The following is a 27,800-nucleotide window of genomic DNA, read 5'->3' on the forward strand; positions in this document are numbered from 1 at the left end:
AACACATTAATTTGGGGCATAACCAACCAGAGAGGTGGTTCTGTTGTGTAAAATTCCTGCCTTCTGGCATGTTTAGGTTGACCACAAAGAGCATACAGCCCTCGACTTATGACCAAAATTGAGCCTCCAATTTCTGTTGCTAAGCGAGACATTTGTTAAGTGACACTTTATGACCCTTTTTGCCATTGCTGTTAAGTTAGTAACGTGGTTGCTAAATGAATTTGGCTTCCCTGTTGACTTTGCTTATCAGAAAATCGCGAAAGAAGATCACGTGACCTGGAGACATTGCAACCGCGATACACATCAGCTGCCAAGCTTCCAAATTTTGATCATGTGATCTTGGGGAGGCTACAAGGGTTGCAAGTGTGAAAATTGGTCATAAGTCACTTTTTTCAGTGTCGTCATAACTTCGGTCAGTATACAAATGGTTGCAAGGTGAGGACGGCAGAAGCACTTGGGGTTTCCACATTCTCTGCTTGGAGTTTTGTAAAGGAAACACATACTAAAAATCCATTTTGGAACTCCTGCTTGAGCAGGGGGTTGGACTAGAAGACCTCCAAGGTGCCTTCTATCCTAGAACCAGAGCTGTTTCCAAGAGCACCTGCAGGGGGACTCAAAAAAGCCAAGGTGGCAATTGTGATCACAGGAGCATAAAAAGAACAGGACTTTGGCCCCCAACAACAGTCCTCTTTCCAGAAAATCTGCAGATAGGAAAATCAAAGCACCACACTGCGTCAGGAGGGGTGGGCAACTATGGCCCCTTTACAACCTGTGGACTTCTACTCCCAGAATTCCTGAGTCAGCCATGCTGGCTCAGGAATTCTGGGAGTTGAAGTCCACAAATTGTAAAAGGACCAGTTGGCCACCCTGTTATAGGTAGAACTTTGCACTGAGTAGTTGCTTAGGCATCGGAATGGAGAAGCCCATTTGGGAGGAAAGAATGGATATCAGCTGATTCACACACACACACAATTGCAAATTTATTTTATGTTGTATTATATTTTGGCTATATTCTTCCTGGTTCATCTCAGCAATTCATTGGCTACGTTGCAGAGGACGGAATATTTGCCATCTGAAACAAGAGTTTCTATTGATGTGAACCTTCTACCGGCAATATTAACCTAAAGGTAAAGGTTCCCCTCGCATATATATATGCTAGTTGTTCTCGACTCTAGGGGGTGTTGTTCATCTCTGTTTCAAAGCCGAAGAGCCAGCGCTGTCTAAAGACGTCTCCGTGGCCATGTGGCCGGCGTGACCAAATGCCAAAGGTTCATGCAACGCTGTTATCTTCCCACCAAAGGTGGTTCCTATTTTTCTACTTGCATTTTTACGTGATTTTGAACTGCTAGGTTGGCAGAAGCTGGGAAAAGTAACGGGAGCTCACTCCGTTACGCGGCGCTAGGGATTCAAACTGCAGAACTTTCTTTTTTCTTTTTCTTTTTAAACAAACATAAACAAACAAGACATGTAACATATAAACATCTTCAATTACGTACAGTCTGTCGATTGGTTACAAGGTTTTTGTGCGTCTTTTCCATAGTCATCACTTAAACTTTATCTAAGGTCACATATTGTCAATCAAATATATTTGTATACATTATTATTTTAGTACTTCATTTGTTTGACTATCACTATTGTTTCTTCATTTTAAACAAGGTATTCTAAATATGGATTCATTTATATTATAATAATTCATTATATCATCTTCAATATATCCAATAATAAAGTATTTTATATCCTATTCTGTCATTCTATTATTTTAGTATTAGTAACATTCTCTAATAATTCTCAATTCCACGTTTTTTCCATTATTAGTATCATCACTCCAATACATAGGTATACAATCACCATGACCATCAAACACTCATTGAGTATAGCTATTATTACATCCTTTTTATATGAAGCATACTAAATTTAAAGTAAATTTATATTATGGCGTTTCATTACATTGTCCTGAAATCATCCAATGCTATTACATCTTTATATTCTATTCTATATAGAATTATTTATCTTTCAAAAAACCTTTCAACATCATCTCCATAGTCCCACTTACAATTTATACAAAATTTCATATTATCAATCTAGTATATATAAATGCATTATCATTGTTAATCATTTATTTGACTATAAATTACTTTGTCTCATACATAATACTCAAAGTTTAACTAAGTTCAACTTAATTTTATTGTAACATTTCATTTCATCATCCTGTATCTTTCCAGTAGTGGTGCAGTTCAATATCTCTTGCCATTTGTAGAATCTCTATTCTAAGTGTTTTCTTGATAAGCCTATGTGGATTTCTCTTGGCAACTTGTTGTTCATTCCATATCTTATAGAGACTCGAAACCCTCCATCTGTTCCTTCCATCAGCTTGCCTTTAGTTATCACTGGTGCTTCTGCCAAAATTACTCTCATTGTTTCTGCCAAATTTTCTCCCCTTTCTTCATCTATGTTTTGAAGTCTGAGATAAGAATTCCAGTTCGTCGATCTCTCCTTTCGGTATTTCACAAGTATCATTTCCCTCTCGATTTTGCTGTCAGTGTCAACAATTTTCTTATCACTTTGTTCATTTTTTGAGCTCAATTTTTTGAGCTCTGTCCTCAGATTTCATTATTGTTTTGTAATTATTCTCAACTCTTCCCTCCATTCTTTCTATATTTTGTTCTATAATCTCAAGTCTTTTTTCAATTCTCTCTGTGCTTACTAGTACTTTTTGAATTTCTAGCATAATTATTTGTAGTGTTAATTCCTTTTCTTCTTCATGTTGCGCCATTTTTCCAGGTTGTAAATACTGCCACTAAGGCATCCAAGGCTGTTTGCTAGATTTCAAACAAATTCAGTGTAATCTTTCAAGTCAAGGTTTTCTCTTTACTCCAAGAGTACTGCATAAACAAAACGTGCTTTCCACTTTCAGGAAACAGAGCCAATAGCCCTGTAAAATCAGATGTTACCAAGCCTCCATCCTCTAGATGGCAGTGTTACTTCTTTTTCCTCTGCTTTTACCTCTCTCTTTAATCTCCAAGCTCAAGAAGAGAGAAAAGAATGCTTAAAAGTTACGATCCAACCGAGCCTTGAGAGGAAAGAGATTTTTAATCCACAAATACAAAAAATGGGAAAAAATGGAAGGGAAAAAAAGACCAGTCCAATTTAAAAGAAATAGGCATTTGTAAAAATTCCATCCACAGAAAGAAACAAAATTAAAGAGAAAAAGATAATACAATAGTTCTAATCCAGGCTTGATTCTCCACTTACTCTCTTCTGTTCTCAATTTTAATTTAACTCTAAGTCTTTTTGGGTATTCTCTTCTCTAATAGTAAAATTTTTCTCACCATTTCCGACACTCTCTCTCCTGTTCTGCTTCCGTTTCAGAGGTCTGTCCCAACCTTTTGCAGCCTCAATGGCTGCTTCTCTTGTAGCCAGAAAAAAGAGCTTCTCCTGGATCAATCAGGGGCTTTGCGATGCCTCTGAGACCAGCAGGACGTGCCCTTCTCTATCACCGTCTCTACGGGATGGTTTAGGTCCAAAACCACCGTCCAGCAACAGAGATTTCGACAGCAATCCTGGAGCTCCAAGATTGCATGTCGTGTTGTAGCGATGTCAGCCCCACCCTCGAACTGCCGAACTTTCTGATTGACAAGGTCACCGTCTTAGCCACCGCATCCCATTATATTACCCTAAAACAGTGGCTAAATGCTTTGCTTGACTAGTAAAAGGATGCTGGTTCAAAGCTCAGGAAATTTTCCTTCCTTTCCTCCCTCCTTCTTTTCCTAACTATCGAGTGAAAATAATTATTTCTGCTAAGTTTCTGCTGGATGCCAAAACAGCAACCTCTTGCGTAGTAGGTAAAACTCTTAGCCACCAAGCTGTACGGGAAATTACTAAATTTATTAGAGTACAGACTGGCTGAAAATAAGCTGCTTATCGTACATATTAATTTTATAAATTAATCTGCATTTTAATTTACTACCTAGATATAAATAAATGCGTATATATCAACCCTAATATTACTTCGCATGGATTTGATTTTAGGTTTATGTGTGAGTATTTGCACATGTACTGCAAGCATATACACACTTCCTCCCAGAGTGATAAGCAACTGGTTTTCCCAGAGTAGAAAATTGGGATGGCACAACAACAAGAGGAGGTTGTAGCCTTGGGACAGGATAGTATATGCTGCAAATTGTTGCCAAAGTCTAAGCAGGGTTTTCTTAAGCCTGCGTGAGCACAAGAGGAGCAGCGTAAATTTTAAGTGTGTATCTCAGGGGTGTCCAACCTTGGCAACTTTAGGACCTCTGGAGCTTAACTTAAAGAATTCCCCAGCCAGCATGATGTATATACATAGGCTACCAGTGCTTTCTGAATTAACTGAATTAATGGCAAGGTGAGCATGAAATGAAAAATAAAGAGGGGGGGGGGATTATTTTGGAGGTTCCAAAATAACATTTTTTACTTTTGCAAGCCAGAGCTTGAAACTGCTTGATATTTTTGGCTAAGGGGCATTTCCCAAAAGCTGATTGTTCCCAATTCCAAGATTTGGCTGGATCACCATCCCAGTAAGAGGAAATCTCTACAGACATTAGACCCCCAATAGGATTCCAAAATGCTGAAGTGTTCCTTGAATTGCCTTTATTAATGTCATTAACAAAAGAAGAGAAGACTTTTTGCTGCATCTTTCACCTGCTTTTTGTTACTCGGAGCAGTAAGGAACTTCTGAGCTTTCCTCCGATGGGGAAGGGAGCATCCATCAAGGGGAGTTATGGCTGCTCTCCACTAAAATGTGCTTTTCCTTTCAACCTGCCCTCAGCTAAAGAATTTCAACAAATGCAGCAAGCACAACAATGAAACTCCTTCTGGGCGAAGAAAAGAATCATGAATTGTACATTCATTTGATGAAGTCCACTTGAGAGCACTCAGAAACAGTGATAAAATGCTTCTCTTTGTTGCCACAGATTTTGGTGTCATCCAGTGAATCTGCAGAACAAAAGGCAATGGTAACAAACACGGGGAAAACTAAAAAAAAACACCATTTTAACTGCCTTGGATGGGAGGCTTACTTATGAGGGCTCTTTCACGGTTACAGGGGAATTTTATTGACATAATTTCTTCTGGGGAGATACACCCACAGCTCAATATTTGGACAGTCTCTCAGCTATGAAGCCAATTAAAATTATGCAAAACAAGAAAGTCAGAATCTATTCACTCTGGAAACTAACTTCCCCAAACATAAAAAGAAAATGGGACAGAAAGTCAACTATGGATTCTAGTTATTTTAACCAAAAGGAAAACAAAACAAGGGCATTCTTCACATAGACAGAAAATACTATTTTATCTAGACCTGTGGATGCCACCTGTTAGAATAGAACACCCAAAACAAATAGAAAGATGGATAAGAAGCCAGAGAATTAAACAGAGGGACACAAAAGATTCCATGCCACATGCCACCAAGTGATCTGCTAATTAATTCCAGAAGGAAATTTCAAAACAGGGCTTTGATTACAATAGCAGCGGTACTGAATAAAACATAAAAGCTAATGCCATTCTAGATTCCAGACTGCAAAAGTTCCTCACCTTCATTGGCTGGCTGCAGGTGTGCAGTTGGAGGGGTGCTGCTAAGTTGCCATATTGTTTTCACCCTTTTTGGTCCTTGACCGCTGCTGATTTCCACTCTCCATATTTGAGGGTGAGCACTGAAAAAAAAAGGTAAGAATTGACAATATTAAAGAGGTGCATATATTTGGAAAGCTCCGTGGTAAAACCTGCAGGTAGCCAGATCTCAAGACTATCTCTAAATATTGTAGCTACAAAGGAAAGCAGAGAGCCTTAAGTCAGAGAGATAGATGTCTTACAGCTGCTTCCAGTCAGCTGAGACAGGGAGTAAAGATCAAGCTGTCAGCCACCCCATTAAGTGGGGCCCAGGCTTCTCCCCATTACTATTTAACACCCAGATGAAATCACTGGGACAGGTTATTTTTAGGATGGGGTGAGGCATCACCGATATACTAATAACATATCCAAAGTAGGCTGACAGGGGACAAGTAGAAATCCTCACTTGCTACCTGCAAACTGTTAGGTCTGAATAGGGATCCTACCAAGATAAAGTAGCTTGGATCTGGATGCCACCTTAAGTCCCGAGATAGTTGTCAGGCGCAAAGAATCAGAACAACTCTGTGAATGGGCCAAAATTGTTTGGTTATTGATCACCTATTTATCAGAATCTTCCAAAACTGACTGCAAACCCCTGAGAAACTGGAGATAGACTTTCATAGTCTGGCCTCTGTTTGTTTCCTCCCCTGGAAAAAGAGATTCCATACTGGGATGTCTTTTTACTCCCTCCGCTCTCCCTTGGCAGGTATTTCCCCCACAATAATTCATCATTGACTCTGAAAAGGAGAGTGCTTTGACAAATGGAACTGGACACCCCTTGGGGAATCCTGGGATTCAATTTGAACGGGACCTGGAAGTTGTAGCCAGGAGGGCAGGTGAATAACTCGGTCTGGTGCAGCAATGGTGGCCTTTCCTTGATTAGCTGACTTTACTCACAATCTCATCACAGATGGATTACTGTAGTATGTTCTAAGTGGGACTGTCCTGGAAGACCAACTGGAAACTACAGCTAGCGCAGCATCCAGGAGCCCAGATAAGAATGGGCACGCTGTGGTTTGTCCATCCACCCCATTATAACGGGAGCTGCACTGGCAGCCTGTTAAGTTCTGAGTGCAATTCAGGGTGCTGGTTGTCACCTCTGAATCCCTACATGACATTACAAATGTCATATGACTGTCCACCTTTGCCTGACAATTATTATTAGTTCTGTGCCAATTGATCGGTTTTAACTCTCTGAGGACTTAACTTACTTTTGGTAAAATTCCTTCAACAAACTTGTCCTGACTGGTAGCTGAAATGCATGCTTTTCATTCAGAGGATTTTCTTTATAGTAATTGATACAAGATCTACAAAAACAAAAACATTTTCACACCATCAATTCTTAGAAAAAAAATATTAGAGAACTTACGTAGATTACAATGTAAATCAAAACCAGTGGCATCTTCAGATTTCTGTTCAATACATGCAATTATATTTATATTTAATATATATTTATATTTAATGTTATAAATAGCAATTTAGATAGATATTATGACCAACATGCAAAAGTAGCACGTAAGTGAACACAATGGAGACTCATGACTCTAACAGCTTCCAGGAAGGAGAAGAAACTTGGACCGAACTGAATAAAAAGCAAACGAGACTAATTATACCCAAGCTGAGAACTTAACCCACAAGGCAGCCTACATGAGCCAAAGAATAAGCAGATCAAAACAAGTGGGCAAAGCTAGGCCAAAACCTAAAGTTGATTCCATTTTTCGTACTTGTAAGAAATAGGGATACACAAGTCTCAAAATATTTGTTCTGTGACAATTGAGAAGTCTTTTAAGTTTGAAAGGCTCATTTTCAGGGATTGTTCTGAACTTTAAACGCTTGCAAAAAAATGGATCTCACATCCAAACTTTCAATTTCAAAGTATATTCCCCTCTCAATACTCCTTGGAGATAGTTTTTAAATAGCATACATCAGGGAGAACTCTCTCTTCAAAAATAAATTGTGTTGTGTAGGCACATAATGGGAAGAGTAGTTTCTTCCCTTGCCCCTTGATTTAACACAAAGATAGGAATTGAAAATGAGGGCAAGAATGAAATGCCACTCCTAAAGGATGGATCAAAACAATTCAGTAACTATTAATTTATGGTGTTCCCCATACTGCTGAAATATTCCTTTAGCCTTCCTTCTCCCAGTGCAGAAAGAAGCATAGAAGCTGCACACTTTTTGCACAAATCTGTGAAGCAAAACCATGCCAAACATCACATTATTCAAGGGAACCCTCTTATTAAGAGAAAGTTGCTGGCAAGCAATTACTGTGTGAGAAAGATGAGGTTCTCTTGCTCTAGTTTGATAAGATTCATGCAGTTGTCCACAATTTCCAACATGTGGTGTAGTTTCTGGATACGATGAGCCTGTTCCTGAAGGTCTACTGAAGTGGACATGAAGTAGTCCTTTGAAAGAGATAGCAGAGGACAAGCATCAGGAGCTGTTGACAGCATCCGTAATCTTGATCAAAGGCTCACTTTCCTAAGGATTGGGTAAATAACAATATGTAGACAGCCTCAGTTGCAAAAATCTAGTAAGAATCTCCCCAATGCCCTCCGCGCCAGACATCTGTCGCTATTCAACTCTCAAGTAGAGGTAGTTCTCGACTTAGCCATTCAAAGTTGCAACGGTGCTGAAAAGTGACGTACAACCGGGTCTTTCCCACTTTTAAGCACTGCAGCATCTCCATGGTCATGTGATCAAAACCCAGGCACTTGGCAACCAGCAGAGTCATGTGATTGTTCTTTGCGCCCTTCCTCACTAGCTTCCAACAAGTGTTCAATGGGGTACCTGGATTTACTTAATGGTCTTGTGATTCACTTAATAACTGTAGCAAAAAAAGGTCATAAAATCGGATGTGACTCATTTAACAACCACTCTGCTTAGCAATGGAAATTCTAGTCTCAGTTGTGTTAATAAGTCAAGAACTATTTATATAATATTATTTGGAAAGTGGGGACAATGACTTACCAAATGAGTCCGTATGGCAAATTCTTTGCCTGAAACACAAAAAATATAATTTGTATCACAATTTCATACAAAATAAATACTAAAAGCTGCAACGAAAGCCTTCATTTATTATATTTATTACATTTATTAGAAAACCAAAAGCTGGAGACAATGACATTTGCCTCCATGTTTCCATTATTGGGACCCTCTGAAAAACTGAAAGAAAAACTGGAATTAGAGACAGCTATAAAGAGTTTTTCCTTCCCTAGTTCAGAGATTGGCAGGGGAAAGTGAGTGTGGGGAGGGATCCAGCAATGTCAGATAATCAACTTTGTTCAGAAAAAGTTTCTATTTGCTAATTTGTAAATTAAATCAATACATTTGATGTCTGATAAGTAATTTGCTCACCCTTGGTATTAGTTGACAAGATACTAATATCTGTTTTTTTACACAGAAAGATAATTCATTTGGATACAACTACCCAAAATCAGGATGGGTCACCAACATACCCACAAAATAGCTGATATAGTCTCTCTTCATTTTATCCATGCCTATTTCTAGAAGCATCTGAATGGGAGAATTTCCATCAAGAGAAACTGTTTCCATTTTTCCATGATAAGACTGCTTGATCAATTTGCTCAGTAAACTGTTACTTTCTTGATGAATCTACAAAGAGAACAAATGTTTTACATAGATCCTCCTGCTCTATATAGTATATATCCTGAAATATCTCAAAATAGCTATTGAAATAAATCCAATTTGAAGTATTACATAAATTACACATTTTAAGTGTACAAAATAAGCCTGCTCCCACTGTTTAACCAAAATATAGTTGCCAACCAGCACCCCCAGTCTCATGATAAGCTCAGTTTGGAAGAGAATCACAAAGTGAGACCAGAATATTTGAGACTCCCTCATGCACAGGGCACAGATTACATCAGAATAAAAAATGTTGAAGCACAGAGGTGGAATCATGGAAGGATGGGGGATTAGAAGATGGAAAGAGGGAAGGAGTCTTATCCAGCCCAAGCCTCAGAAGCAAATCTCCTGAAAAAGGAAGGAAAGATATTGTCTGGGGAAATGTAAGACATCAGATTAAAAACACTTCCACACGATGGGGTGTTAATCACATAGTTGTGGCTGCCATCTTGACTTTTTGAGCACAACCCGAGTAGATCTATCTGCTGTAAAGATCAGCAGGAAGAAAAAGGAAAACAAAATAAGTACTTCTGAGTACCAGGCCCTAACATTATTTCTAGCAATTAAGTACATATATTTGGCCAGGAAAGACTATTTGACTGGATTGATATATCCTAACAAGCCACATTTTATTTAACGATGGTTTGGGAAATCTGGAGTGTAACAGGAATTAGACCTGAGCCAGAATTAAAGAAACCACATGATAATGTTGTGCCGTAATAGGCTGCTAATGCCAACTGTCTGACTAGTGAACCCAAAATAGTGCAACCAAAATCTAAGGGATCTGAGTTCCATTAAGTACTCAATGTAATATTATTGAGAAGATTGGAGGATGGAGGACTCATTAACCTCTATCAAGCAATCCCAAACCAAGGAGTTCCTAATTTATACATTTCTCATCTTTTAAAAACATCCATCTATAGGACATGCCTTCTCTCCTCAGCCCCATGTGGTTCTCCAGCCCTCCCCTTTCCCGAAGTGGCTAAAGCTGCCCTATCTTCACAATTTGGCTCAACTTTGATCTAACCATATCGCTCCTGACGGGTTTTTAATTGGGTATTTTAATTATATTTAATTATTTAGGGGTTTTTTAATCACTGTATTCTAATTGTTTTTTATTCATCAGCCGACCTCCTCCTTGTGTATGTCTCGGTATATGTCTCTGTTATATGTTTGTTTTGTCCACATATTTATTTCATATGTTTCATTGTACGCCGCCCCGAGTCCTTCGGGAGAGGGTGCGGCTAAGAAATAAATATTTATTTATTTATTATTTATAATTTTTTCTGAAGGTAGCACAGCTTTAGCTACCTGCAGTGGCTGGGTCTGAAAACAAGAAAGCAAATTCAGTGAGGTGCTGGGTACAACAGGTAAAAGGTTGGTGAGAGAGAAGGCAAATGAATGCTTGCTGAGGCTTTCTGGGCATGGCAGCACCCACAGAGCACTGCAGTTGTCGGGGGGGGGGGTTGCCACCTCACAAGGCAGGGTGCAGGGCAGCTAAAAGAGCAGAGATTGGGGGGGGGGAGGCAGGTTGGGGAGATTTGAAGTGCCTCTGTGGTCATAAGGGCAAGTGGGCTGCCAAGTGGTTGAACTCTGATCATGTGACGTGGAGGTTCTGCAACTGCTGTAATTTGGGACACAGGTCGTAAGGCCATTTTTCAGTTCTCTCATAATTTCAAACGGTCACTGGACAAATGGTCGTAAGTCAAGGAATACCTGTAACTGCATTCAGCTTGGGTTTTGATTTGGTTTTGCCTAGTTCTTGGTCCTAATCTTGCCCCTGGTTTTAGGGGGTGCAGCCCTTTGCACATTGCATCACCTGGTTCGAAAAGGCTGGGCAGGCTGAAGAACAGGATGACTCTGCCTGCATTCCAGGGTTTGTTACTCCAACTCACCCATGTCTGCAGTTCTCCATGCTGAAGTGCTCTTATTACCAACGAAAAACACTTCACCAGTTCCTCATGCGAAGCAACATCTGGGGGGGGGGGGGGGAAGAGTCAAGAATTAAATAAAGCAGTAACCAAACTCACCATAGACCAGTTGAATTAATAGAAATCCTTCCCTGGTCCCCTTAAAGACAGCATCTCAAAAACTTTTTGAGACAGAACCTAGAAACATACATACTTCTCCATATATTGCACCACAGCAGTTCAAGGAAATCAAGGTCTCTGCGCTGACTAAAATGCGTTTTCATGGAACCATTGATTGTTGCAGTATTATCCTGGAGAATCAACAAAGGGAAAATGAATTTCAAATTTCAAAATGAAACAGGAGTTACTCTTTTAGTTATTTAAACATCACAGTTCAAAGAAATTTTATAACCATATATTTATGTGATTAAGAAAACTAGAAATAGAATTTTAAAGGTTCAAAATAACAAAGTGCATTAAAAAGCTATGAAGGTGGCAGGAAATATAACACTCTTTTGCCATCAACCCTCCAAGAAAGGGTGATTGACACTTCTAATATAACTTCTGCCATTTCTAGTCCCCTCCCAGCATTCCATTTAAGTTTAGGTGTTGAGCAACTGAATGGCCACTGCAGGAGGCAGTTGTTAAACAACAACTACTTATATCAGGCTTGGAAATAGGTTTCCCAAAAGTATATCTGTTATTTTTGCCATTCTAGTTGAGGCAAAACTCACTGAAAGCTTCAATATTGAAACAGTCTTCAGTCAATCTAGAGTTCGGAGGGAATATTTTTCTGCTCACTATCTTACCAAATACCTCAGTATCATCTTCATTTTCAGTATCATCGTCTTTTAAGTCTAAAAGAAAAAAAAAGGAAGCTATGTACTATGGCCATCAGCTTTAATGTAATGGAACATACTTTGCTGTCATGCAACTTTGGCTGGAAGGAACATTTCCTGAACACATCATTTTGTGATGATGCGGCACACTTGCCTACATGCCACGTATTGGCTCATATGTGGTATTTTCCATTTGGGATTAATGTGCTGTGTGAATGCAGCCACTCTAGTTTATTCAGCAGACCAAGTGTGCAATGCAAACTCAGCCATTACAGATATTTCAGTTAAGACTTCAAGGGAATTATTTCCAAAATGCTTAGCATTACCTTTCAAAAGTTTCTGCACTAGTTCAACAGCAGATTTTCTTCCCAGACCCTTCGGACATTTTGTTAGTCCATTCTTCAACGTCTCAGCCAAACTCTAATGCCATCATCCAAAAATAAAGAAGTCCAAAGTCATGGCTTGATACAGCTGAGTGCAACACACACACGGCTATTTAATACAGGCTGCTGCCTATATTAAACTGATCCCATTAAGGATGTTTGCTCTTCAGTAGAATGTATTACATATACTCGTGTGACCAGATGCACACACACACATACAAAATAAAAATGGTACTGAAATTTCCACAACATTTAAGCATTAACACATTAAAAACATTCATTTAAAGCATGTTTAACAATTCTACCTTGATTCCATTTAAAAGAGGACTGTTGAGTTTTTAGCTTGCAATCATCCTTGCTATTACTCAGCTAAGATTATTTTTTGACTGGGAAATAATGTTGTAATACTCACCAAGAGAAAAGGCAATTCTCTGTTTGGCTCATATACAGAACTCAAGGGGCTCCCAGAGGCCATCTGAAGGGTCTGAAATTTTCAAAAATAAAATTATACACACACACACACACACATGCTGGTTTTGTTGTATTCGGGTCTTTTCCCGTGTAAGGTTGAGATTGTCTTTGCAACGTTTCGGCAGGATCTCACCTTACTGAAGATGGCAGGTGAGATCCTGCCGAAACGTTGCAAAGACAATCTCAACCTTATACGGGAAAAGACCCGAATACAACAAAACCAGCATACCTACACCCGTGAAAATCTACGAAAACAAATATATATATATATACACATACATACATACATACATACATACATACATACATACATACATACATACATAGTGTTGTAGCGGCCTGGGTGGTGGGTGGGGTTCGTTTGTTGACTAGGGCTGGGTTTTTTGTAGATTAGGACAACCCAATGGCTCCCTAGGACACACCATCTACCAGAAAAAAACACACCAACCGCTACCTAAATGCACAATCCCATCACCACCGTGCACAGATCAACTCTGTAGCCAAGACCCTCATCTCCAGAACCAAACGCCTAGCCGACAAAGACCACCTGAAAACTGAATTACACACTCACAAACGTATTAATCTCCAACCGATTCCAAAGAAAAACAATTACCAACCTAATCCAAAGGGAGACTCCCCTCAAGAACCGAGACACAGAACAGGGCAACAGCATCGCCCTCCTCCCTTGCATCAAAGGCACCACAGATAAAATCAGCAAAATTCTCCACAAACACAATATCAAGACAGCCTTCAACACTGACCAAAAAATAGCCAACATCTTAAGAAACCCCAAAGACAAAATCCAGTTAGAAAACCAAGGAGTCTACAAAATACCATGCAAAATCTGCCCTGCAACATACATAGGACAAACTAATAGGAGAATAAATGCACGCATCGCAGAACACAAGAACGCAGTAAGAAAAAAATAAAAAAAACTTCTCCCTTTTCTAGCACCTTAAAGCTACAGGACACAAAATTGATTTTGAGGGAACCAAATTAATCTCCAAAACTGAACACTTCAACAAGAGAATATTTATGGAAGCTATTGACATAGAGAATCATCCCCACAACATGAATAAACGTGATGGATACCTCCCGCCTACCAGACATCTGGAAACCAGCCCTAGTGAACAAACAAGCCCCATCCACCACCCAGGCCATTACAACACAAAACAACAACGGACACACAGCCAGCACCAATCTACCAATCATGATACAAACACACAACCAATCATTCCACTTACTGAAACAAAGCCAGCCCTCCACACCCCCCCCAAGATTTATAGAAAGACGGCATCTCCGACCACGCTTTACACACACAAAACACGAAGCCGAAAACACCAGCCTGAAGATGGGTAGTGAGACCTCGCCAAAACATTGCCAAGACAATCTGAATCTTACACGGGAAAAGACCCGAATACAAGATCAGCATACCTACACCTGTGAAAATCTACGAACACACACACGTGTGTGTGTGTGTTGTGTTGTGTTTGTGCTGATAAATAAAGGGAGACTAGTATAGATCTATTTCAAGCTATTTAGCTCTCATCAGCTAGCCATACCCTTACTGGGATTTGAACTGATGAGAGCTAAATAGCTTGAAATAGATCTATACTAGTCTCCCTTTATTTATTTATCAGCACAAACACAACACAAATGTAACAAAGGCAACATTAAAAATATGGTTTTCTGCTTGGATGGTCTCCTGGAGTGAGCCGAAGGACAGAAAAGGGAAGCAGAGTGTTCCCTCCCATATTTGGGCATACCAGGGGTTGTGACACAATCATATTGTATATTGTGTCACAACCCCTGGTATTCCCAAATATGGGAGGGAACACTCTGCTTCCCTTTTCTGTCCTTGGCTCAATCCAGGAGACCATCCAGGCAGAAAACCATATTTTTAATGTTGCCTTTGTTACATTACAATACATTATTTATTTATCAGCACAAACACAACATATATATATATATATATATATATATATATATATATATATATATATATATATATATATATATATATGTGTGTGTGTGTGTGTGTGTGTGTGTGTGTGTGTGTGTGTGTGTGTGTGTACGTATGTATGTATATATATGTATGTATGTATGTGTGTGTGTATGTATATATGTATGTATGTATATACACACACAAACACACACATATATGGTCTAGGCCTAGAAAGAATGAATCATTTATTTATATTCATCATTTCTTGAATTGCCTTCAAGAGATTATGTTTAAAACAAGATCGTTTGCACACTACCTCCGTTACCCAGTTTACAATTAAATTAGCAGCAACATTTGCTAAATTAGCAGCAACATTTCAGCATCTGTTATTATCACAGTATTGAAACTGTTGATTTCCTTACCAGCAGAGCAGCAGAGGAGAGGGGAGGGGTCTGCAGCATCATTTTCACACCCTCCCAAGAAAAATCGGCATATATATTTCTCTCCAATGGAATAAGAGAATCCTCCTGAGTCAAGGAGTCCAGTGAAGTGGATTCAAGAAATTCATAACGGGCAAAGCCAGTTATTGTCAGCTAAGATACAAGAGAGTTTATAGCTGTAGCCAGCCAAGCTGAATGGCTGTAGCCATGAAAACATCACATTTTATAAATTACCTTAAAATTAGATTAAGACTGCAATAATAAAAACTCCCTAAAAGCCGCAATGAAAACAAAGGCCTCTGCATTCAATATATAATGATCCAGCGTATATTGAACTCAAAGGTATTGCGCTACATAATAAAACACCATATATTAAACTTAGAAATTTTTCAGCTGAGGTTTGTTTCATTTTTAAAAAATGTTAGTGTATATTTAGTTGTGAATAAAAATCAAAATAAACATACATCTGAAGCATGATGTCTCATTCTATGTTTTTCTTTCAATTTCTCCAAGTAAATAGAATAATTACTATTTGACACAGAACCTAGGGAACAAAAACTGAATTAAATGAGGACTACCTAATGATCAAAACTAGATAAAAAGCTTTGATTTCATTTTTAAAATCTAATATTAATTCTACTATTTCTATCAGCAGCAAAAATGTACATGAAGAATACTGTATCAAAAATTGTAATTAGCAACCAATAACATACCTCAATTAATCTGTATGTTTGAAGTAGCAGAGAAAAACATATATCGAAAAGTAAAGAGATATTTCCAGAGGCTACTCTAAATAACCAATCCTGTTACATACAGGCCCACAACTTCAAAAATAACACTTTGTCTGAATCAATTTGCTAAAAAGGTTTCATTTTAGAAGTAGTACCACATTTTTCGGATTATAAAATACATTGGACTATAAGACACACCTTGGTTTAGAGGCGGAAAACAAGAAAAAGTAGTTTTTTGCCTCCAAGGGTCCCGTTTTTGCCCTCCCCAGCATCCAGAAGCACTCTCCAGACTAAAAACATGCCCAGGGAGGGCAAAAATGGGACCCGCAGAGGCCTCCGGAGGCCTAAAATGGGCCCGTATTCACTGTATAAGACGCACAGACATTTCCACCTACTTTTTGGGTGTGTGTGTGTGTGTCTTATACTCCGAAAAATACGGTATATACCCTAGATTCTGACTTTTAAAAAAACATTAGGAAAAACATAGTCCAGTTGCCTTTTGAAAAAGCACCTATCAGACAACCATGACCTAGATGAGACTCTCCCATAGACACTTACCACTGCATGTAACAGTGTGAAGCCTGATTCCCAAAAGGTTATTCCCATTCCTTGAAGGTTCTGCTCCAAGCCAAATAGTCTGCTTTGGGTCAGAAGGTTCACATCGTACCCAGAGCGGAGGAAGCTGCACTGCATGGTTTATTTGTAGATGTTCCATGTTTGGATTTTGAGACATTGTGTAGAAAGAAATCAATTGCCTATCAATGGTGAAAAGACATTATGGAAGATTACTAATTACAAAGTATTTGCTGTATTTTTTTAACCTTTATTTTTTTGTATCCCAAAATAGCTAACATCAATTAAAAAAGAAAGGTTGTGTTTATTCCATTAGGTACACGAATGCTTATTATACACATACACAAACCAAAGGAATCTTATAATTGTCCTTCTTTAAGGAATTGGTACAAAATTCTACTCACTCGAATATCTAAAGTTGATACCATTTTGTAGAAACGAATATACATTGAATTATAGCTGTTCTGCTAGGCAGTAAAATTAGTTTTTGCTTTAGGAAGAATAAAGATTAAAATAATCACACAAACATGCATACCTTGCTCTTGAAAGGGCCAAAGGAGATGCTGAAAAATTATCTTTCGGGAAAGCTTCGGAAACTGAAGGTTCACCATTTTGACATACTTTCAGACTGCTGGTTTCTTCGTATGATCTCTGCAAAAAAGCAGCTGTGCTAGAAAATTTGCTAAGTTCCAGAAAGATAGAACATATAGAACTTATTTACCAACTTACCAGTTTCTCTACAACAAAAAAACTTCCATTTTGGTCCCAAAGCTTTTCTAAGGGATTTGTATGGCCTTCATTGATCAAATGGACTTGTAGGTCAGTCTGGTAAAAAGAAACAAGTTGTTTCTATAGTACAGTACTTTTCTCAATCTAAATTTAAAAATAATTTGACTTACAGCACCACATGCTTATACACTGAAAGTATGGAAGGCAAATTTATTGCAATTTGCATTCATGCATATCCTTTCCTTTGCAGCATAGTCTTACTTCAAAGTAGCAGATGTCAGAATTTCAGACCAGATTTTTCAGTAACTATCTATAGTCTGGGATCTCCTTAGAGGACAGAGGATAAAGACTGTGTGAAGAATTAAGATGTTTTTCCACCAGACTATATAAGAGTTTTAATGTTGATACATGCATAACTTGGCAATCATGCTTTATAGCAGACTCCAAGACTTACTAATAGTCCTTCCCTAGCAAAATAAAATTTATTTAAAGAAAATAACCATAAAGTCATATAAAAGTAACACAAACCTAGCTACAGAAAAAAGAGAAATAAATCTATATTTCCTTTCATAGACTATATTCAAATTAATTTGTATCAACAGTCCAAATTTGCAATTTGAATTATACAACATATCTGTTAAGATGACTTGTCATTTTTATTATACTTATATCCTAAGTTTCCTTCTGGAGTACTACCTTTCCAAATTTATTCTTACAAGAACGAACATTTCACATTTAAACATTTCACATTTAAACATTTAAAAATATAAATAAATTAAACTTCATTCAGCATTATATATTTTCCCCTTCTAGAATCTATATCTAACATTAAACTATTTTAAATCTTAGCATTTCTAAGCTTTACTACCTTTAACTGCACAGCATTTCCTTTAAACCAATACTGTGTTTAAAACACTTAATAAACATACCTCGAAAGTAGAAGGGCCAGTTGTATTGTTCTGCTTTCCTTCCTCATATACTCTGAAATATAGTGATTTACTTATTTTTCTGAATACTGGAAACTGATCTCAAGAGCAAAATGAAATTAATGTATTTTCAGAATGTAACCAATGCTAAAATGCTGTTTGACATGAGCTGTGCCTATATACACACATGCTAAGTCACTTCCGGTTTGCTCGGAGGGTCGTTTTAAGCGCTCCGAAGGCGTCAGGGAAGCCTCCGGACAGTCCCTGAAGCCTTCGGAACGCTCAAAACGACCCTCCGAGCAAACCGGAGGTGACTTATATACACACATGCTAAGTGACTTCCGGTTTGCTCGGAGGGTCAAAACGACCCTCCGAGCAAACCGGAAGTGACCTATATACACACATGCTAAGTGACTTCCGGTTTGCTCGGAGGGTCATTTTAAGCGTTCCAAAGGCTTCAGGGAAGCCTCCGGATGATCACTGAAGCCTCCAGAGGGCCTCCGGGGGAGGCTCTTTTCGCCCTCCTCAGGCTCCTATAAAGCCTCTGGAGCCTGGGGAGGGCGAATAAAGCTTGTAAAAATGAGGGGGAGCGCCTGTTGTGCGTCCATGCGCACTGGGGGTTGTGCATTGCATTATGGGTGCGGCACGCCCGCACACGACCCCCCTGCGCTCCCCCCACTTGTGGCACGCGAGCCAAAAAAGGTTCGCCATCGCTGCAATAGTCCATATGCTCTTATGCTTATGCTCTTACTTCAGGTTCCTTTGCTTTACAGACCTGTGAAAGTCATAAATATGAGGATTGGTTGAAACTTTTTCATCAGTTATAACTGTGGTTGCTAAACAAGTCAGTCTATCACATGAGGACTACCACATGAGGACTACCTATACAGGTTCCAGCTAATATTCACAATGCATTTTGTAAACTACTACAGTTCTAGTATCTGGTCTGTCTGCAGATAGACAAACATTAGATTTGCCTAATACTTCCTGTAACACACAACTTTCCACATGTCTGCAGCTTTGGAAATGTATGAATGAATGAAAAAATAGTTGATTTTTGTTCTATAAAAAAGCGGGGTTAGCCTTGGCTAGTACTTGGATGGGACACTCCCAAGAAATCCTAGGGCAATAGTCTAGACTGGGAAGTTTTATAAACACCTCAGAAAAATCCAGCTGGTGAACTTCGGCCAGTTACTCTCTCTCAACCTTAGGAAGAAAGCAGAAGGAAGCCATTTCCAAACATTTTGGTAAGAAAACTGCAGGGTCTAGTCCAAACAGTCATCAGGAGTCAACTCTGACTCAAGCCCCCCCCCCCCCCCAAAAAAAAAACAACAACCCTCCAAACACTCTTTCTCTACTTTGGACAGAATCAGCTGCCTCCTTTGACTTTGATTCCTCCACAATGGAGCCAAAACTTTTCATTGGTAATTGAAGACAATTGTTAAGTGAGTTTTGCCCCATTTTACGCCCTTTGTCGCCAGTTGTTAAATGAATCACTGCAATTATTAACTTAGTAACATGATTAAGTGAATCTGGCTTCCCCATTGGCTTTACTTGTCAGAAGGTCGCAAAAGGGGATCATGTGACCTCCCACGGCATTGCAACGGTCTTAAGTATGAACCAGTTGCCAAGTATCTGAAATTTTGATGACGTGACCATGGAGATGCTGCAAGGGCCATCAATGTGACAAACAGCCATGTGTGAAAAACAGCCACTTTTTTCAGTGCTGTTGTAACTTTGAATGGTCACTAAGTGAATTATTGTAACTCAAGGACTACTTGTATTAGCATTTACTGAGAGCTGGAGAGAAACCACCAGGGTCCTCTTTAATTGGTTACACTGTGTTAATCTTTCCTTAGTTTTGCCAAGGTATATATTACCCGTATTTTTTGGAGTATGAGATGCACCAAGATTTTGAAGAGGTAAATTAAAAAAAAAAAGTTTTTGCACTCTGCAGACCTCCCAAGCCCTCTGCACACCTCATTTTTTGTGAAAAACTGGGTATGCAGAGTTTGAGAGGCCTGCTCCTGGGGGGCAAAAATGAGCAAAAAAGGCCAGTATTTCGTGAAAATGGGCCATTTTTTGCCCCCCAAAAAGGGCAAGCATAGCCTTTAGGAGGCTTGTAGAGTGCTCCTGGGGGCTGGGCAAACAGGAGCAAAAAACGGCCCGTTTTTCGCGAAACCAGGCCCGTTTGTTGCCCAAAAAAGGGTATGCATAGCCTTTAGGAAGCTTATAGAGCAGAGGTGTCCAAACTTGGCAACTTTAAGACTTGTGGACTTCAACTTCCAGAATTCCCCAGCCTGGGGAATTCTGGGAGTTGAAGTCCACAAGTCTTAAAGTTGCCAAGTTTGGACACCCCTGTTACAGAGTGTTGGGGGGACAAAAGCGGTCCATTTTGGGCTCGTTTTTGCCCTCCCCAGCTTCCAGGAGCACTTTGCAGGCCTCCCAAACCCTCTACACATCCATTTTTGCAAAGGGGATGGGGTTTCAGTAGGCCAAAAATGGTGTATTCAGTGTATAAGACACACCCAGATTTTCACCCTCTTTTTTGGGGGAAAAGGTGCGTCTCATACTCCGAAAAATATGGGTCCATTTTTTTTACAGCCTCCGCTGAAAGCCACCACAGATTCCAGCCCGCTCCAGTATTTTCATACTGGGCTTTTACAGGATGGTACCTGGGTTCAAATCTTCCCTCAGAGTTAATGCCATGAATAGCCGTCCCTGTCCAGGAATGGAATGGGTTCCAAAAATAATTGCAAAAATAACTAAATCTTGGTAATTTCATTTACTTTATTTTTTAAAAATTAGTTATATGAGGCAAAAGAGCCCCAGCAGGAACCTACATGCAATTATTTGAATGGCAGGTTTTTTATTACCCAGAGAATAAAAATAAACTATATCATAATAATCGCCCTATTACTGTATTACAAGGTTAGTAAGACTCACTCCTGGTGTTTCACTTTTTCCCTCCCTTTTTATAATCATCCCTTAACCTCAGCTCTACCCTTTCAAGCCTACCTCGCTGGGTTGTTGTGAGGATTAAAGCGGAGAGCTAAAAACCCTATTCTTTTTTTTTTAACAGTTCAAAATGAGAGGAGGAGGACGGGCCCACTTACTGCACGAGGAAGCTGTGGAAGCGGAGGATGCCCTCCTGCCTCTGCCGCGAATCCATCCCAGAACCTGCGCCTCAGAGACGGCCAGCCGCCCGGGAGCCGCGCGCATGCGCATTGCCTATTGTAGCTCGAACTTGCGCGCCAGAACTACTTTCCAACACCCGTGGATCCTGACGAATCCCTCCGCCGAAGAGAGACGCCTGCCGGATCCTTTCTCTCTCCTCCCCCTTCCCCAAGAAGATAATCCCGACATCTTCTGAGGAGACTTTAAACCGTGAATGCGGCTGGGAAAGATTTTTTCCCCTTCATCTTCGCTAGACGAGGACATCAGAACGGAAAGAGAAGAAGACGCGGGCCAGCTGCCGCCTGAGGGGCGCTTCCCTTGCTCTCAAGGGGCGGGGCCGTGCGCGCAATCGGCAAAAGCCATAGAGCTGCGAGGCGACCTTCCTTTTCCGGTCGGGGCTGAGGCGGAGACGGGCGCCGCGCGAGGGGCTCCTCAGCGGTCTTGACGGCGCCCATCATGGTGAGGAGGGAAGCGGGCCGGATGGTGGGGAAACCGCGGGAGGCGGCGGGGGCTCGGGCCGGAACGTCTCGGCTGACAAGCGGGCAGCGAAAGGGGCGCCTCCTGGGGAACGCGGGGAGAGAGGAGGCCGGGTAGGCCGGAGGCCGGCCGGGCAGGCGCCATCTTGGAGTCATGGAGGAGTCGCTGCCGCGTGGAGGCCGAGCGAACCAAGGCGGAGGTCCGGGCCTCGCCTCGTAGGCAGCCCTCACCCGATTTTAGGTCGAGGGGAGAGGGGAAGACCGTCGCCCTCCCAAGGAGGCCGACACGCAACGTGGAGAATAGTCCGCGATGGCTACACCAGTAGCGATAATGGAAGCATAGATTCCAGATCACATTAAAGCACGAATGTTGCTGCAACCCCGTGCTGGGCAGTTCGTGTAATCTTGACAGTAATAAATAATAGCCTTAGGAATGGTTGTAAGGAGGTGAAATTCCCGTTTGGGCCTCTTGAAGCAAATCAGCAGATCGGGGTGTATCTGATATATCCAAATGCCTTTCAGCTACTCAAGGAGCATTGACTTAGATCACACACACACCCCTATCGAAATGCCGAGCCAGAAAGGATCTCTATATCGAATTATTTTTATCTAGCATTACACCCCAAAATTAGCCACATGCCTTCATTTCAGTTCTTGTAGTTGCAAGATGAGTTTAGGCTTGTAGAACCTTGTGTGACTACATAAGTATTGATATGATCTAAACTGTATTACTATGGTCTAAAATAATGGAGTACATAGATAGTTATTCCTGGATATGATTGTAAGTGTCTGAAATTCACGTATGGGCCTTGTGAAGCAAATTACAAGTTCAATGGCTTGGGAAGGATTGGGATGGAGTGATCCTTGTGACAGAAAAGGCAGCAGCTCTTCCATTATTATCTTCGTGTTTTAACTGCTGAGTATTAGATGATATCCTCTCCCCCTAACCAAGTGTTGTGGTAAATTAAATTTCCACGATGAGAGCCAGTATAATTCATATTTAACATTAAAATCAAGATGCACTATGCTGCAGCATGGTGGTTATAGACATGCAGAATCCAATGAATTAAATACCTGTATTGCTATGATGTTGTAATTTGCGTCCTATCTGGTATTCAGGGGCAGTTGCCTGCTGTCCATAAACTGTTGCCATTGAACTGACGACTCTTCCAAACTGAGCAATAGTTCTATGTTATTGAGCATCAGCAGAATGAGTTGAATTGCAAGCCTAATGCTCTTTTTTCCTCTACAGGCTTGTACTCGGCCATTAGTATCGGTTTACTCCGAAAAGGGAGAGGTTTCAGGTAAAAATGTCACCATGCCTGCTGTATTCAAGGCTCCGATTCGTCCAGACATTGTGAATTTTGTTCACACTAATTTGAGGAAGAACAGCAGGCAGCCCTATGCCGTCAGTGAACTTGCAGGTAAGTTGAAGAAGAGTTTTGTTTTTATAAAGTTTGAAAGATGGGCATTTAATGCTTTTCAATATTTAAATTGATAGTAATTATGGCAAGCAGTAATGATACGTGATTTGAAATATGCAGTAATCCACTATGAAACACCCTTTCTTCAGGCGTTAACATTAAAAAAAACCAAATATCATTGTGTGTTGATTTAGTTTAGGATTTAAAATCATGCAAAGAATTATTGGGTTTGAAAATGAGATTCTGCAACAGAATATTAATAGAACGGTGAAATTTTATTCTTAGTCTTGAATTTCCCATATTTCCATACCACTGCAATCGCATCTTTAGATAATATACAAACTTGCAAAAAATCAAAATCATTGATAACTACTTTCAAAAGAAATCAATAACATGTAGAATAGCTCATGGATTCATTAGGAAACATAAAGCAGATGTTTGCTTCCAAGGTCTGTTGGAAAAACGTTTGCTTTTATTGATATTATTAGGCAATCTGATGTTGGTGCTTAAATCTTCGGGGAAATTACCTAAAATCTGTCATCTGTGTGGTTAATATATATTTTTTCTTTCCCCAGGGCACCAGACCAGTGCTGAATCCTGGGGTACTGGAAGGGCAGTTGCTCGCATTCCGAGGGTTCGTGGGGGTGGAACTCATCGATCTGGCCAGGGTGCTTTTGGCAATGTATCCTTCATTACACAACTTATTTGATAATCATAGCAACTGTGCAGTGTAGATGGCTTTTGAACTTCACTATTATGACTTAAAATGTTTAAATCAAATGTTTGATGGGCAGTTCCCTTAAAGCCCTAGTAGCATAGAAAACCCAACACCAATTGCATACCTTGTTTTGGTTACCAGAAGAGAGGTCTATTACTTGCAATGATGTTGTAATTTGCGCCTTACTCTGTATTCAGTGACAGTTGCCTGCTGTCATCAGCTGGTACAGGTGATTGATGATCCTTTAACTCTGAGCAAGGTAGATGAGGGGCTCCCTGCAATAAAAAGACAGTTCCATCCTTGACGCCTGAAGCATAGATGTGTCGTGGAGGTCGCATGTTCGCCCCAACCAAAACTTGGCGACGCTGGCACCGCAGAGTGAACGTCACTCAGAAGCGCTATGCCATCTGCTCTGCTCTGGCAGCTTCTGCCCTGCCGGCTCTAGTCATGTCTAAAGGCAAGTGTCTTTCTGCAATGGTATTGGTATACAGGATAAAGGTAATTGAATGGAGCCTATAAAATATGTACAAAAAGGTATCAAATATTACTGCACTTGTATAAATGTCCTTGTAACCATAACTTCACAATAGATAAATCCATAAAACATAAAATGATACTGCAACACAGTAATGATATGCCACAATTATAAAATCAAAACAGTAATTTAAAAGTAACTATAACAAACACAGATATAAACTCCAGAATAATAATACTACAAAAACACAGAGACTTAATTGAGTTGTATGGGGGAAGGTGGGAAATGAAACTGTAGGGAGAAGTTATTTGACAAGGCCGTGAGCACATAAAAACATAGCTTGCTTCCCTTTCAATTAGGGTAGGGGTAGTGAGTGATATAAAGCATGCTCAACCAGGATGAGTGCATTGAATAGGCTAGTTGCACAGAAGAGGTCGTTCTGGAGACAACTGGATCACTCCATTAAGTCTTTAAATGTACTCAGAAATTAATTGAAAGTTCAACGTAAAAGTCAGGGTAGTAGGTTTTGGACTTCACTTTCTAACTCTAAACTTTAAATGGTTCTTTTGCTATCTTATGTCAGGTCACCGCATTGAAGAGATTCCAGAACTTCCTCTGGTAGTTGAAGACAAAGTTGAAGGCTACAAAAAAACCAAGGAAGCAGTTCTCCTACTTAAGAAGCTGAAAGCTTGGAATGATATCAAAAAGGTGGGTTGACCATCAATTACAAAGCAGAAGTGTTGCTGACTGATGGACAGACTGATTGTTTTTTTGGCTTGAAAAATCTCTGTTGGCCAGTTCATTACTAGAATTCCCTAAGTTCAAAGAGCTTAACATTTAGTACAAATATATATGATTACCGCGAAGAGAGGTACCAAAAACAACTGATCATACATAATAATCATTTACCTTTGCATATGATGAATTTTTCACTGGTCCGTGTTTCAGATAAACGTTGACGATGGTGAAATTCTGAATTGCTGGGTAACAAATCTGTCCTGTAATAGTGAAATTGGTGAATTTGGATTTTTACACACCTGTTTCTGTCCAGGTCTATGCCTCTCAGCGCATGCGGGCAGGCAAAGGTAAAATGAGGAACCGCCGTCGCATCCAGAGAAGGGGACCTTGCATCATCTATAACGAAGACAATGGCGTCATAAAAGCATTCAGAAATATCCCAGGTACTCCCTTCAATTGCCCTCCAGGATTCAAACAAGTTTGTAGGCTAGAGGAAAGGCCTGAATGATGATATTCCACTTCATTGGTCCGTGTTTCTGAAAACACATGATTTGGTGGAAGTTCTGACTTAGGTATCAAATGGTGGACTTCATTTGAGACACATTTACTTTCTAAACTTCATGGATTGAGTTTAAGACAATAACTTTCTCCTTGTGGGTACCTTTTACATGAAAGGGCATCTGGCATCCTCTCCCCTAATAGGAATTACTCTTCTGAATGTGAACAAGCTGAATCTCTTGAGACTCGCTCCTGGTGGCCACGTTGGACGTTTCTGCATCTGGACTGAAAGTGCTTTCCGCAAGTTGGACGACTTATACGGCACTTGGCGCAAGCCTGCCACCCTGAAAAGTAGCTACAAGTGAGTCCGCCTTAGCCTCATTTTCAGCTTTGCAAACTGGAACATTGAAAGTCCTAACCCCGCAGATATGCCCAACTCAAGGGGCCTTTGAATGGGGGTGACCTCAGTCCTAGTTCATCTTTGCTGTTCCTTTCACGATGCTGAGGTCAGCGTATTGAAGGGAACTGGGCAGTATCCTTTCCCTTCATTGAGAGGGCTTTTCATAAATGACATTTTGGCTCATAGATCTACATTACCAGTGCATGAACATATTCTTGCCAATTCAGATCAATGCTGATTGAAAAAGTTGATCCTGGATATCTCTCCAACACAAGTCATGGGGAAATAGCAGTAGCGCTTAGATTTATATACTGCTTCATAGTGCTTTTACAGCATTCTCTAAGCGGCTTGCAAAGTGAGCTCATTGCCCACAACAATCTGAATTTTTTACTTCCATCCATTTTACTTCTATTCAAAGGATGGAAAGTTGAGTCAACCTTCCATTAATTTCCTAGCGCTGGGCAGAGTCAGCCTGCAAATAATGCTTTCTAACTGCTGGGCCACCAAGGCTCTTTTAGTAATTTATATTATATAGAAATGTAGTAGAAGCTGTGCAGTACTTGAGCTTTGAATGAGAGAGAGGCTTGCTTCGGTGTAATTGGCAACTCCATAAAGTAGTTGAGAGGTGTTGCATAGATATACCTGCAGGCCTTCATACCTGAAGTGCCAGAGCCAGTCTCTGGGTAATCACGTTTGGACGGGTTTGCACTATAATAGTTCTCAATCTGGTTTTTTTTAAAATGCTTGTTCCACCTGTTTTTACTATGAAATAGTAATCATGTTATATATACCTTTCAACATAATACTCCGTCTTGAAAAGAATAATTCATTAGTTATATCTTTGTTCTAATCTGTCTTTCAATGCAGTCTGCCAATGCACAAGATGACCAATACTGATCTTGGAAGGATCCTAAAAAGCCAGGAGATCCAGAAGGCCCTACGTCCACCCATGTACGTATCCAAACCATAAACTTTTGTTCTCTGGAGGATACAGGTGTGTTTGTGTTCCCATGAAGATGGAGTTGTGTTGTACTACTTTTCTGCATGCTACCTCTTCTCCCCAGTATTGGTCCTTGGTAGATGCCCTTCATGCACACTGAGTAGTCCACCAAAGTTGTGTTCACAATTCTGTCTACCCATCTGTTCTGCAGGAAGAAGATTCGTCGTAGAGTCCTTAAGAAGAATCCACTGAAGAATTTGAGAATCATGGTTAAACTGAACCCATATGCCAAAACTATGAGGCGTAACACTATTCTGCGCCATGCTAAAAATGTGAGTGGCTTGACCTTTCTGAAATGTTATTCCAGAACCCCTGTTTTAAAGGAATAGAAATGACTGAACCTTTTTCTCTTTTTTGATAGCACAAACTCAGAGAGGAGAAGGCAGCGAAAGGGAAAGCGAAGATCCAAGTGGCAGGTGCTGAAAAGAGTGAAAGTACAGCATAAAAAGAGCTGCTGCATTTTTATGATTCAATGCCCAAAAGATCACAATTTACTCATAATAAAAAATATATACAAAGTGGTGTCGTCATTTCATCTTTTAGAATGCAAGGTAATTAGAAATAGAGCAGCATGACTGAGCTAAAGGATGCTCTTTGCATGAACATATTCACTTGAGCAACCAACAGCGTAGAAATTAAGCAGATGTTGCAGGAAT

General features: G+C 40.1%; 2 protein-coding genes across 3 annotated transcripts; one reads left to right on the forward strand and one right to left on the reverse strand.

Annotated features, from left to right (window-relative positions):
* Positions 1–4,611: 4,611 nt before the first annotated feature.
* Positions 4,612–21,572, reverse strand: ZWILCH (zwilch kinetochore protein). 2 transcript variants are annotated; one of them, XM_081964525.1, is made up of 18 exons: positions 21,355–21,572; positions 18,242–18,293; positions 17,313–17,408; positions 17,119–17,234; positions 16,569–16,765; positions 15,744–15,823; positions 15,262–15,432; positions 12,836–12,907; positions 12,367–12,460; positions 12,018–12,058; positions 11,416–11,512; positions 11,187–11,266; positions 9,102–9,258; positions 8,614–8,642; positions 7,912–8,048; positions 6,855–6,950; positions 5,569–5,687; positions 4,612–4,971 (listed from the first exon to the last, which is right to left on the reverse strand). In XM_081964525.1, the coding sequence occupies exons 1-18, from the start codon at positions 21,408–21,410 to the stop codon at positions 4,883–4,885; spliced, it is 1,779 nt and encodes a 592-aa protein (XP_081820651.1). In that variant the 5' UTR covers positions 21,411–21,572; the 3' UTR covers positions 4,612–4,882. The 2 variants fall into 2 exon arrangements, with proteins under 2 accessions (XP_081820651.1, XP_081820652.1); XM_081964526.1 differs by lacking the exon at positions 21,355–21,572 and adding an exon at positions 21,257–21,309.
* Positions 21,573–21,727: 155 nt separating this feature from the next.
* On the forward strand, positions 21,728–27,662 carry RPL4 (ribosomal protein L4). The gene is made up of 10 exons (XM_081964528.1): positions 21,728–21,874; positions 23,144–23,315; positions 23,891–23,997; positions 24,352–24,490; positions 25,092–25,216; positions 25,560–25,689; positions 25,949–26,105; positions 27,012–27,095; positions 27,296–27,416; positions 27,506–27,662. The coding sequence occupies exons 1-10, from the start codon at positions 21,872–21,874 to the stop codon at positions 27,587–27,589; spliced, it is 1,122 nt and encodes a 373-aa protein (XP_081820654.1). The 5' UTR covers positions 21,728–21,871; the 3' UTR covers positions 27,590–27,662.
* The last annotated feature ends 138 nt before the right edge of the window (positions 27,663–27,800 follow it).

This window comes from Natrix helvetica, assembly GCF_964273705.1.
Source record: "Natrix helvetica genome assembly, chromosome: 12".
In the NCBI taxonomy this organism is placed as follows: Eukaryota; Metazoa; Chordata; class Lepidosauria; order Squamata; family Natricidae; genus Natrix; species Natrix helvetica.

Coding starts and splice junctions, on each gene's coding strand:
- ZWILCH (XM_081964525.1), bottom strand. CDS start 21,410: ATGGATTCGCGGCAGAGGCAGGAGGGCATCCTCCGCTTCCACAGCTTC. Junction 12,461..12,835: donor GAGAATTGCCTTTTCTCTTG/GTGAGTATTACA, acceptor TGATGGCATTAG/AGTTTGGCTGAGACGTTGAA. Junction 11,513..12,017: donor AAAATGAAGATGATACTGAG/GTATTTGGTAAG, acceptor TTGATTCTCCAG/GATAATACTGCAACAATCAA.
- RPL4 (XM_081964528.1), top strand. Junction 27,096..27,295: donor AAGGCCCTACGTCCACCCAT/GTACGTATCCAA, acceptor TCTGTTCTGCAG/GAAGAAGATTCGTCGTAGAG. Junction 27,417..27,505: donor TTCTGCGCCATGCTAAAAAT/GTGAGTGGCTTG, acceptor CTTTTTTGATAG/CACAAACTCAGAGAGGAGAA.